This window comes from Lithobates pipiens, unplaced genomic scaffold (genome assembly GCF_037356315.1).
Source record: "Lithobates pipiens isolate NorthernLeopardFrog02 unplaced genomic scaffold, aLitPip1_a1.2 Scaffold_25, whole genome shotgun sequence".
NCBI classification, from domain to species: domain Eukaryota; kingdom Metazoa; phylum Chordata; class Amphibia; order Anura; family Ranidae; genus Lithobates; species Lithobates pipiens.
This window is the reverse complement of record NW_027507787.1, coordinates 196,802,735-196,815,939: the sequence shown is the minus strand read 5'-3', so window position 1 is coordinate 196,815,939 and position 13,205 is coordinate 196,802,735. Positions and strand designations below refer to the sequence as shown.

Sequence of the window (13,205 nt, the reverse complement as noted above, 5' to 3'; positions counted from 1 at the left end):
ACAGTTGGAAAAAGGTTCCTGTTCATCTTCAGTTGATTGTTGAAGTTTTGAGTCAACGTGCTGCTGAATGCCATGACCTCTGGCTAGAGGTCTGTTCAGCCTTAAAGTACCCAGCTGCGAGTGGCTACTCTCTGGGTGGAAGTAGAGACTTTGTTAAACCTGCAGTTCAAGGTACCTGAGTTCTATACCTGTACCCTCTGTTCCCAAAGAGACTGTGTTTTGTGAAAGTTCTACTGCAAAATAAAACCTTTTGAAAGGACTTTATCTGTCAGTGTACAAGTCATTGGGTATCAACCCTGGGAACCCCTAGATGCAGAGGAGCAGGCCAGGAGAAGGTAATCGGTAAGCCCATTCAGTCAAGGCCGCTCTGCAATGGGTTATGGCTGCTACATAGCAATTAAGAGCCTCAGTTTAAAGGCTGACCATTATCCCTTGTTTCATGTTATTTGTAGGAGTTAATTCTGTTGTGTGCTGTTGTTACCTCTTGTATGTGAAGTTCCGCAAAACAGAAACTGAACATGCAAATGTGGCATATTTTGTTACCAGAGTGGATTTTACTACCAAAAACCTTGTACATTACAATGCAAACCCCTATACAAACTAAAGTGTTAAATAACAGACCAAGCCAGCTGTGCTAACCTCGAACACAAAGTTCAGGACAGGTGGGAATATCCTGGCAAAGTTTTGTCCGAATTCACTAGCGTAACATTGTTTAAACCTTAATGTTTTGCTTGTGTTTACATTTTGGCCAGTTCTGACCCATTAAACCTTTTCTGCCAGCCAGTTTTATGCAGCACTAACATGTGTAGGCTGATGCCTCTAATTCTTGGAGGAAAACACCAGTGTCTTGTGTTATTACTAGACTGGTAACTCTTGGAACCCTAACATCAGTACATCATAGAGGAAAAACCTGCCTGAACACAGAATTCCCCTTAAATTACTGTATATAGCACAGAGGCCTTCTTATACCCAGGTCCAATAATATGAAACCCAAGCCTTAAAGTGTATGTAAACCCACTCTGATTCTTTCTTAAATACTGCCATATTGGCTATCTATAAGGATATACACGCCTCCTGAATGTATCCTTACCTGTCAAGTGTTTCCCCTCTGTCTATTATTAACGCTATTAATGCAAAAAACTTCAGATTCTGTGGGTGGGTCTGTTGTCCGGAGCTTGGTGGGTGGAGTTGTGATATCAGTAGACTCCCCGCCCACCTCTACACTCCCCTTGTCAACATGCATTTTCTCCTGTGTATTTTTTTACACTGAACTTCTGCTATGATCACTAAAATCTAGTCAAAACCCAGAAAAGTCACCACATGACTCCAGCGTGCCCAATCATGCTGAGGTATGGAGCAGCCCATCCTTGGAGAGCTGGAGAAGAAAGGATGAGGGGATCTGAAGTACATAGAATGTCTCCCTTAGGCTCCTGCATGAGATATGTAAAGCACCTGTCACTCACAGCAAGGAGGAAGAACTGACTCCTATTTCTCTGTGTGTCAGTTATTATCTCACTAAAAAAAGATAACAGGACTGCTGAGAGCTGGATTAACTCTTCGAGACAAGACTGAGCACAGATGACATGAATTCCTATACAGTACAAGGTGCACGCCTTAATTAATTATTTTTTTTCAGGTTTAGATACACTTTAATTAGAAAATAGAACCTGTAACCAAACCATTCAATTCAACAAAAATCTTCTAAGATTATACAGTATCTCACAAAAGTGAGTAAACCCATCCCATTTTTGTAAATATGTTATTATATCTTTCATGTGACAACACTGAAGAAATTACACTTTGCTACAATGTAAAGTAGTGAGTGTACAGCTTGCCCCACAGATGCTCAATAGAGTCTAAGTCTGGAGACACGCTTGTCCAGTCCATCACCTTTATCCTCATCTTCTTTAGCAAGCCAGTGGTCGTCTTAAAGGTGTTTGGGGTTGTTATCATGTTAGAATAATGCCCTGGGGCCCAGTCTCCAAAGGGAGGGGATCATGCTGTGCTTCAGTATGTCACAGTATGTTGGCATTCATGGCTCCCTCAATGAACCTTAGCTCCCCAGTGCTGGCAGCACTTATGCAGCCCCGACAATGATACTCCCACCACCATGCTTGACTGTAGACAAGACGCACTAGTCTTTGTACTCCTCGCCTGGTTACCGCCACACATGCTTGACACCATCTGAACCAAATAAGTTTATCTTGGTCTCATCAGACCACAGGACATGGTTCCAGTAATCCATGTCTTTTTCAATTCATGTCTTTAGTCTGCTTGTCTTCAGCAAACTGTTTCTTGTGCATCCTTTTTAGAAGAGGCTGCCTTCTGGGAGCCATGCAGACCAATTTGATGCAGTGTGCGGCATATGGTCTGAGCACTGACAGGCTGACCCCCCCCCTCCACCCCTTCAACCTCTGCAGCAATTCTAGCAACTTCTTTGGTTGACCATGGTGAGGCCTGTTCTGAGTGGAACCTGCCCTGTTAAACCACTGTATGGTCTTGGCCACCATGCTGCAGCTCAGTTTCAGGGTCTTGGCAATCTTCTTATAGCCTACGCCATCTTTATGTAGAACAACAATTATTTTTTTCAGATCCTCAGAGAGTTCTTTGCCATGAGATGTCATGTTGAACTTCCAGTGACCAGTAAGAGAGAGTGAAAGCGATAACACCGTGCCTTGCAAGAAACCCACTTGGTACCAAAACTCTGTCATGTGTGAATTTTGCATGGCTGGGGTGAGTGTATCATTCAACACACACCTCCTACTCGGGGGGGGGGGGGGTGAGTGTGCTGTTATACTGATCTCTGGACTTCCAACTATTGGAATTAATGATTGATTCTGAGGGGAGGTATGTGTTTCTATTATGTGGAATTTTTCAGCTAACCTGTATCCTTGCTATTGTGCTATTCCTCCTCCTTATAACTCCAGGGTTCTCTGTGCCCTGCTATCATACCTCTACTTTTGTTGGGTGACCTCAACGGTGTACTAGACCCCATTCTTGATAGGCATCCCCCTCCCGTTATGGGTCACGGACGACCTAGGTCAACATTGAAGACCTTTATAGAGGAGGTGGGAGGGCTAAGCCCCTCGTGTCTCCGCAACCCAACACAGAAACCGTTTTCATGTATTCTAAAACTCACTTGTCCCTTTTCCAAATTGATTTGTGTCTATGTACACTTTTGACCTCCCCAATCATAAGATATACAGTATTAGATTAGGGGTATCTCGGACTACTCCCCCTACTAGAACATTTAAATGCAAAACCTGCCAATACCTTACCCAGAGCCCAATGGAAGCATAACGCTTTTTGGTTGAACCTTTTTACCTCACATGACAAAATTAGTGCCAAGCTCTCTGAGTATTGGAGGAGGCAAACGGACCACCCAAATTTTAATTTAGCTTGGGATACCTTTAAAGCCTTTCTGAAAGGCATATTTGTGACAGAGGTAAATACAATTAAGCAAAATACCAATGCTCAGAGGGACCAGGCTGCTCGACTGGTGAGAAGGCTGGAGGCGGAATACATAGCTAACTCAGTAGAGGACACTAGTGAGGCTTGGATAGCAGCTCAGGATGAGGTAACTCGATATGTCTAAAGCAGATAGGAAACGCTTTTTTAATAAACTGGCCTGTTATGAAGAAGGAGAGCACACAGAGTGACTGTTAGCAAAAATAGTAAAATCGAATCAGACTTCACCATCCATAGGGGCCCTACACACCAGAGAGGGTAGAATAGTAAATACCCCGGCTATTCCTGTTTACATCGTGATCAGCCGTGATTGGACATGGCTGATCACATGGTAAAGAGTCTCCGTCTTTAAAATGATAGACATTCTCAAGGGACCCTTTATAATTATGGACAGTTTGAGGTACCCCATTCTAAAAATGTCAATAACGATTCTAATTCACACATGTAGGACACCCAACATTAGGGGTGACTTATTCTTCTAAAGCAAATATATTTTTACACACTAGTACTGACTAGTATTCCAATGTTTCTCTTCTCCCACAATTTCTCTCCATTAGTCAGCTAATGTCCTCCCAGTGCTCCTTATTAACTGATGACATCATTGGTTGTTAGGATGCCTAGAAAATCGTAATGGTGCATAATGAAAACCTGTGGCTTTGTGTAACTAAAAGGCAGGCTTGATCCACCTGATGGTTTCTATACAATGTTTTATAAATATTTAGGCATTTTGCCAAGGCACCCCTGAAGAAACCTCAAAGCACCCTGATCTTTAGATATCCTCCTCTCCACTCATCATCAATGGTAATATGCAATAAGAACAATCCTCACGATGTATAGCAGTGGCGACTGGTGCTCAAAACTGGCGCAAACTGAGAAATTCTGAAAAAAAACCATCAAAAGCAGCCACTATGCCCATCAATTGCCGCCACTGTGCCATCAAATGCAGCCACTGTGCCCATCAAATGTAGCCACTGTGCCATATCAAATGCAGCCATTGTGCCTTATCAAATGCAGTCACTGTTCCATACCAAATGCAGCCACTGTGTCATATCAAATGCAGCCACTGTGCCCCATCAAACTCTGCCACTGTGCCCCATCAAACGCTGCCGCTGAACACTTTAATGGAATATTGACTGGATTGACTTTCACCAATATTTTTGTAATTGTAAAAATATTTTTTACTGTTTGCACATATTACATCCTTGTTACATTTGGGATCTGGACTTACAATCCGTTAGGGTCATCTATGAAATTGGTATTGATATATTGCTTGTTTGCACAATTTTTTTTAGTGTGTTAACCGCTTGCCGACCAGCCGCTGCAGTTGTACTGCGGAAACATGGCTCAGCTGCGCAAATCGCTGTTATGTTACATTGTAACATAAACGGCCACTAGGGACGTGTGCTCCCCGAGCTGGCACGAGAGCCCGGCGGTCTCGATCACCGCCAGGCTCCCATGATTGCGCAGTTTCCAGTTCTCTGAGGAGTGAACTGACAGATCGTCTGTTCATACAGCGTATGAACAGCGATCTGTTAGTTTCCCTACACAGCCCCCTCCCCCTTCAGTTAGAACACACACTAGGACACACATTAATCCCTTCACTGCCCCCTAGTGTTAACCCCTCTACTGCCAGTGGCATTTTTACAGTAATCAATGCATTTTTAATCACACTGATAACCACTATATTAATGCCAATGGTCCGAAAAATATGTCAAAATTGTCCGACGTGTCCGCCACAATGTCGCAGTCGCAATAAAAATCACTGCTCGCCGCCATTACTAGTAAAAAAAAAAATATTAATAAAAAATTCCATAAAATTATCCCCTATTTTATAGACACTATAACTTTTGTGCAAACCAATCAATATATGCTTATTGTGTTTTTTTTTTTTTTTTTTTTACCAAAAATATGAAGAAGAATACGTATCTACCTAAACTGAGGAAAAAAGATGTTTTTTTATATATTTTTGGGGGATATTTATTATAGCTAAAATGTAAAAAAATTTGTTTTTTTTAAATAAATTGTCGCTCTTCTTTTGTTTCTAGTGCAAAAAATAAAAACCACAGAGGTGATCAAATACCACCAAAAGAAAACCCTATTTGTAGGGAAAAAAAGGACGTAAATTTTGTTTGGAAGCTACATCGCACGACCGCGCAATTAATAGTTAAAGCGACACATTGCCGAATCGCAAAAAGTGCTCTGGTCTTTGGCCAGCCAAATGGTCCAGGGCTTAAGCGGTTAAGCACATATTTTTTTTTCTTTTACTTTATTGCACTGCACACTTTTTAAAACTTAAACTGTAATGGTATAGGATTAGTAATGGTCTATCTATTCCAAGTAGGACAGCCTCTCAATACCTCTGAAAACTCTCTACAGCCATACCCCACTTTTAAGTACACAATGGGGTTTATTTATGAACTTCCAACCCCAGCTTGTTCAATTAAGCTTTGGTAATAAAAACTGGATGCTGATTGGTTTCTATGCACTTTTTTTGCACTTTCCAGCTTTAGTAAATAAACCCAATTGTGTACTTAAAAGTGGGGTATGCCTGTATACAGGTATTCAAAAGAATTGGAGAGGTATGTCAAAATTGGATAGTTTCTACAAAATCTTTTGAATTACCCTGTAAATAAAGCCCTGAACTAACTCATTAGCCGTTTGGAGTATCCTGGCAGGTAGTAGTGGGTGGATGGGGGGTGGGGTCAACAGGTCAACTTTTGCATCGGGGCCCACAAGCTGCAAGCTACGCCTCTGGCTACACCTATTTTATATGCTGGGACCCCATGTTACAAAGCAGTGTTCAACTTTCTTTTTCATCTTAGTACCCCTTATGTCGTGTACACACAACCGGACTTTTCGACGGACTAGGTCCGACAGTCTTCCCGACGGACTTTCGGCAGAGTTCTGGCGGACATTCTGAATGAACAGACTTGGACACACACAATCGCACCAAACTCTGACGGATTCTAACGCGATGACGTACGACCGGACTAGAATAAGGAAGTTCATAGCCAGTAGCCAATAGCTGCCCTAGAGTCGGTTTTTGTCCATTGGACTAGCATACACACGAACTGATTTCTCGGTCCGGTGGGAAAATTTAAAACCTGTTCTATTTCTAAAGTCCGCCGGATTTTTGGCAAGCAAAGGTCCGATGGAGCCCACACACGATCGAATTGTCCAAGGGACTCGTTCCATCAGACCTTTGCTTTCAAAAAGTCCAGTCGTGTGTACGTGGCATTACTCAACTGTTTTACAACAGTTTTTTTGCAACTGTTTTTCAATGTCCACCAGATGGCATCAAAACATTATTATAAGTTTTAATAATTTGACTCTAAAAAAGATGAACAAATAATTTTCCATAGCGTGTGTGCCATAAAGTGGAAACATCCTGTGTTCAAAATGATGCGGTTGTTAATTAGCATTAAACACTGAAAACATACACGCCAACTTTGAATCGCATAGCAAATGATATATGCAAAGAGTCAACAATATGGATCTGTTCTTTTCATTTGCATTCAATATACTGACAACGCAACACATTAAATCCAACATAATCCTTTTTTTCGGACATAAAAGAGGAACATACACCAGGGAAGGAGTCCGATGCGAAGAGTACAGCAAACCAAACAAGAGAGAGACACATTCATATCCAAGACAAAAAGAGAGAAACCTGAAAGGAATAAAAATGTATAAGTCACACAATCAAACACAGCAAGAAAATTCACAATCATCGTCTTCAGGACTGTCGCCATATGAATTTTTATCATTATTTTTCTTGACGTTGGAGACGGTCATTGGAACCTTGGTGAATGGTTACATTGTGATTGTATTCTTACTCGTCCTGGTGACCCAGAAAAAACTTGGCTCTGGCAACATAATTCTTACTTGCCTTAGTTTGTCTCGCTTTGGTTTTCAGTTTCTGGTGTTAGGTTTGTACGTGTTGTCGTACGTATTTTCAGATACTGCTAACTCACAAAGCAACATAAACAATCTACAATATGTATGGCTGTTTTTCCATAACATCAACATATGGCTGAATGCTTTACTCTCCACATTCTACTGTGTAAGAATAGTCAATATTCAGCAATGCATTTTTGTATTTTTCAAAACCCATTTTGACAGATGCGTTCCTTATTTTATCTTAGGTAGCGCTGGAATCTCGGCGCTATGTAGCAACTCTTATACTTACACTAGCCTCAACGGTGTTTTCAACGTGGACAAATATGACAAAAGTAATAGGTCATCACCATTTATTTTAGGTGGCTCAGACTTTGCAACCTTCTCTACCACTTCAGCGGTGACCACTGTTCCTCCATTTCTTCTGTTTTGTGTTTCATCTGGGCTGGTTGTGGGCTCTCTTTTCAGGCACATGCGCAAGGTTAAAGGGCAAGAGAGAACTGGCTTCAGAGAGCCATCGTTACATGCCCATTATAGAGCTGTTAAAATGATGGGTGCCTTCTTAATTTTCTTCTCCCTTTATACATTAGCATTTAATCTCTACGTATCCGGAATATTGGTTAATGGAGCAGAGGCCAGTTTTTGCACTATGGTCATTGGTGCTTACCCTTCCCTACACTCCCTTGTGCTTGCCAATGGAAATCCTAAGCTCAAACAGACTTTCATGAAGATTCTACAAAAGGGACATTGCTATTGCTGCCAAGCAGAGGTGACTCAGATAGAGACTATTAATTGTGAATGATTTATTTTTTTCTGCATTCATCTATACACAGTCCAGCATTAGGGAACTCTTATGATAACATCTGAATTAGAAGCGAATTGGGTGCTCTATAAGACATGCATATCAAGCAGCTTAATGGATACTTTTCACCTATGCCCAACAGTTGTAAGATGAATGTATACAACTAAACCTCTCATATTGTTAGCGTTAGATTTTCTATAATCATTATTTCTCTGTGCTCATACTACTAATATGTATATTGATATAAATGTTCACGAATACCAATGACAATATAAGGAACCCCTTTACTATTATTTTATGTGCTTCTGAAACTCTCAAATGTAGAAATGATACATTATAAACTATGGGCTCCTGAATGGTCCGGAATATTTGGCGACACTTTGTAATTGTTATCTATGACTGAAGAGGGATACTGTCCACTCCAGAGGAACCAGTAAAATCATTTTTAGGTCTTGGGGAATCTCTGCTAAAACCAGTTCATTAGGAGTAAGTAAAAAATATGCCTCATACATTGGTGGTCAATGGAAGGAATGCAACCCCTTATAGTGTTCATCAGAATTCTACCCTTTCATACAATATGTCCGTTACAGACATTTATGGTCAGATGCAAAAATTACGGATTTTACAAACTGTTTGTAAATTTACTGACAGTTGGTAAGTCTGCTGACCACTATAGCACCAGAGTTTTAACTACTTGCTTACTGATGGCATTGATGGGGCACTGATTGACACCACTGGTTGACATTGATAGGTGGCACTCATGGGCATTGATAGGTGGCACTGACTGCTGGCACTGTTATGCACTGGTGGGCACTGATTCGTGGCACTGTGGGCACTGACAGGCGGCACTGGCAGGTGGCACTGGTGGGCACAGATGAGATGGGCGTGCATCTTCCTCTTCCAGACTGGTGTCCAGAAGTCGATGATTGGCTCCTTTTTCTCCTCATGCTGAAAATTTACATCACATGATCAGCTGTCATTGGTGAACAGCTGATCACGTGGTAAGGGGCTGGGATACTCTGATCTGTGATCACCCAAATCTCATTGACTCGGTGATCACAGCGCATGCCACGTGCAAAGGGGAGGACGTCTATTCACGGCCTCATAGCAAAGTAGGCCCATGCTGTAGCCGTCACTCAGCTATAGCGCGGATCTGAAGGGGTTAAAGAGACCCCATCATCAAACTATTTATTTTAACCAAAGCTTTCCCTTAAGAATATATAAACATTTAACATATTTTGTGCATGCTGTTTACCTGTAAAAACCTACCTTATGTGGATATCCAAAAGTGTTGAGACTGTTGCTGGGCACCACTATGTGAAATGTTATGTCAGCAGCTCCAGCAGACTCAGAGCTGTCACTCAAGTAACATTCTATAGCAGCCATTCTCAACCAGGGTTCCTACAAAGGTGGCTAAGGGTTCCTTAATCTCAGTGATGCCTGCATTGTTCCATGACCCAACCAGTGCCATGACACCAATGATAAATATATCTGTCTCAAAGGGTTGAATTCTGATGAAAACGATAGGGGGTTGCACTCCTTCCACTGACCACCAATGTACGAGGCATATTTTTCACTTACTCCTAGTGAAATGGTTTTAGCAGGGGTTCCCACAACCTGTTTGGTTACTAATTAATTTACTACTCCCCTGGTTGTTATATAAAATGTTATGTGGGGAGAGGAGGGGAGTGGAGGAGCTGGGTCAGCACACAAAGAATTTAAAAAACAACAAGAAGAGCAGAGATGGTAGGAGGAAAGGAGTGATTCTTCCTGTTGTTCTAAAGGATAAGTTCACCTTTAAAAAAAATTAATAATAATACATGCACATCCTTTTGCAGGTACATTTTTTTAAATTATTTATTTATTACTTGGAGCTTGTAAAGTATTGCACCCACCATCAGCAGATTGTGGGTGCTATGCAGGATTCCTTGAGTGTATCTGTCTGCTTGTACCTTGTACAGGCAGGTAGAGACACACTGACAGGAAGAGACAGTGAACTAACACAGCACTCGACAGTGTCGTGGTAGTTCATTGAGAACTGCAAGCCAATAGCAGCAAAAGCTGTTGGTACTTGTAGTTTCCCATTCACAGAACTCTGCAAAACTGAAATATTGTGGTGTGTAAATGAGATGTATAATGTAATATTGATTTTAATAGGCAATGATATGTAAGGGCGTAGTAATATTGTGAAATACTGGGAAGATAAACACAAAATATAAAGGGGATTATTTAGTAGATTTATATATAGTTTTCATCATATTTTTTTTATATAAAAATATTGTTTTATATATGTTATCATTTTTTTTCTTCAGTATGCGATAGGGATAATTCTTTTTCATTTTCTTTTTCTTTTTCTTTTTTTTGATGAAATCAAGTGCCCTGTAACAAAACGCGTAGGGCAGGGCTTGGATGATGTCACTACGCTCTGTTTGGGATGCCAGTGTGTTCTCTCTAACATAGCGATGTTTGCCACTAGGACAAATAGAGAGGGTGAATCTCCTGGGGACATAGCAATATAAACAGGTGCCCCAATCCCTCTTCACTTTATCTAAAACTAAAAAAAATATACTTTAAAGGATATATTTTAAAGAAGGAGAGAAGAATGCAGGCTAGGGTTGCCCGCTCATCCCTTTAAAACCAAACACATATCAATTACACAGGTTCTCTGGCTGATTTAGATGTATTTAAACTCACTTGGTGCCTTATCTGCATTAAGTTAGCCTCAGAACCTGAGTAATTAATATGTGTTCGGGTTTAAGGGGATGAGTTGGCAACCCTAATGCAGGCTGGCTTTGCAGATGTCTTGTTGCCTGGCTGTCTTGCTGACCAGGGGCGGACTGAAAACTCATGGGGCCCCCAGGCAATAGGAGATTATGGGGCCCCTGTGCAATAGGAGATTATGGGGCCCCCAGGCAATAGATTATGGCCACACAGTATACACACACACAGTATACACACACAGATACACAATATACACACACCGTATGCACACACAGAATACACATACACACTGAAAAGGTGCTGGAGAGATGGGGCAACTATAATTTTGGGATCTTAAAAAAAAACAGATTTTTTACATACTGTTCCTGGTTTTATTGAGGCTGGCAAGCCTGATGGGGCCCCTTGGTGGCATGGGGCCCTCGGGCAGTGCCCGAATGGTCAGTCTGCCCCTGTTGCTGACCCTCATGTTTAAATACTTTATGTTATTTACCCAGAATTAGTATGTAGATAAGCATGTCTGACTTTTTTCTAAATTTCCTGATCTGTGCACTTATTGAGGGTCAGAATAAAACTGAAACCAAGGGCCAGTATAAACAGGCAACTAGCGTTTTCAGAGGTAGATAGCAATGAAGTTCCCTGTGCATATTTTATGAAAGGTTTCCTTTGCTTTTGCATTATATAATGTATAGATATCTTTTACAATACGTTTTTTTGCTTAAAATATGTTTTTTGTTTCGTCGTTTTGTGTTTGCTTTCTTGTAGTATTTAATATAAAATAAAGATTATTTATTAAGATATAGAAAAGCCATCCTTCCTGCGTCAATTGCATAATTAAAGGCTGAGCACATTCCTGAGTGAATATTTTATGAATTAGTGATTATACTGATCATAACATAAACATTGCTGGTTAAATCTGTCCTACTGGTAACAAATTATCTATTAGGTGGAAAAAAAAGTCCTTGCTACAGTTAATATCTACATTTCATCTACAGAATACATTGCAATAGGATATGCTGTCCAGCAGGTGGCAGGCAAGCCACAATTTCCACTGCAGCAATTTACCAAGAAGAATATCAAATTATATATGGTAGTGAATTAATATATGCTGGAAGAAAAACTTAAACAACCTTCAATAAATCTCTGTGAAATATGAATGAAGTTCAGCAATATATTCTAAACTTTCTTTTAAATTGCATGATACTTACACATACCCTAGGCTGTATTTACTTGACTCCATTCGTTACTTTCTCTCACAAGGCATAAACACGCACTCCGCAAACGTAACCACATAGGTATTGAATTGCTATTATTTACATAAAATGGGTTTAAATGATTGAAAGTCTCATTTTATGAATTATCTCATAAAGATGTATTTTATCAGGACTTCAAGCAGCTTTTTTTCTTCTCTCTTCAATAAACACCTTATAAAAACTCACAGCTATCTCCTATTGAAGCAATAGTATTTTATGGAGTGGTAACCTCTGCAATAGAGTTGCACAATTAATCATCAAGAATCGTTATCGTGATCTTGATAACGTGTTTCAAAATTCTTTCTATGCAAAGAATCCTCTCTGCATTTCTGAAGCCACAGCCCTCAAAAGAAAGGAAGAGAAAAACTGGGTAGTCTGCCAGGAATCAAAACATTCTTTATCAGTTGAACTTAAGTATAAACATTGTAACAATTTGTCAATGGAATAGACCAATGATTCTCAACCAGGGTTCCTCCAAAGGTTGCTAGGGGTTCCTTCAGCATTGGGCAATTTCTGCCTCTCAGTTAAGTTCCCACTGACACCATTGATCTTTTCAGCTATCTGTAAGGAGGTTATTCTTCCCAATGACCACACGTGTAAGGACCATTCATCCCACTGACCATCACACTAATATATCATGAGTTGTAGATTTCTAATTTTTAGCAGGGGTTCCTCCCGAGACCGGAGAACTATTTCAAGGGTTCCTCTGTGTTGAAAGGGTTGAAAAAGGCTGGAATAGACTTTGTGTGTAAGTGAAAAAAGTTTAACCACTTTTTCTGACATTTGTTGGTTTCATGGTTTCAAGTTAAAATAATTGTATTTATTTTTTTGCTAGAAAAGGACTTAGAACCCCCAAACATTATATATATATATATATATATATATATATATATATATATATATATATTTTTTTTTTTTTTTTATAGAAAATAAAATGGTGGTTGTTGCAATATTGTCACACTATATTTCCGCAGCGATTTTTCAAATGCACTATTTTTTTTTTTTTAATTACTTTAATAAATAATAAAAAAAAAAAAAAACTAACCAGTAAACTTAGCCCTTTTTTT

The 13,205-nt window shown here is 40.1% G+C and overlaps 1 protein-coding gene across 1 annotated transcript; it reads left to right on the top strand.

The window, feature by feature from the left end:
* Positions 1-7,055: 7,055 nt before the first annotated feature.
* Positions 7,056-8,620, top strand: LOC143929972 (taste receptor type 2 member 13-like). Its single transcript, XM_077453891.1, has one exon. It carries the CDS (start codon positions 7,154-7,156, stop codon positions 8,165-8,167), a length of 1,014 nt encoding a protein of 337 aa, XP_077310017.1. The 5' UTR covers positions 7,056-7,153; the 3' UTR covers positions 8,168-8,620.
* Positions 8,621-13,205: the final 4,585 nt, after the last annotated feature.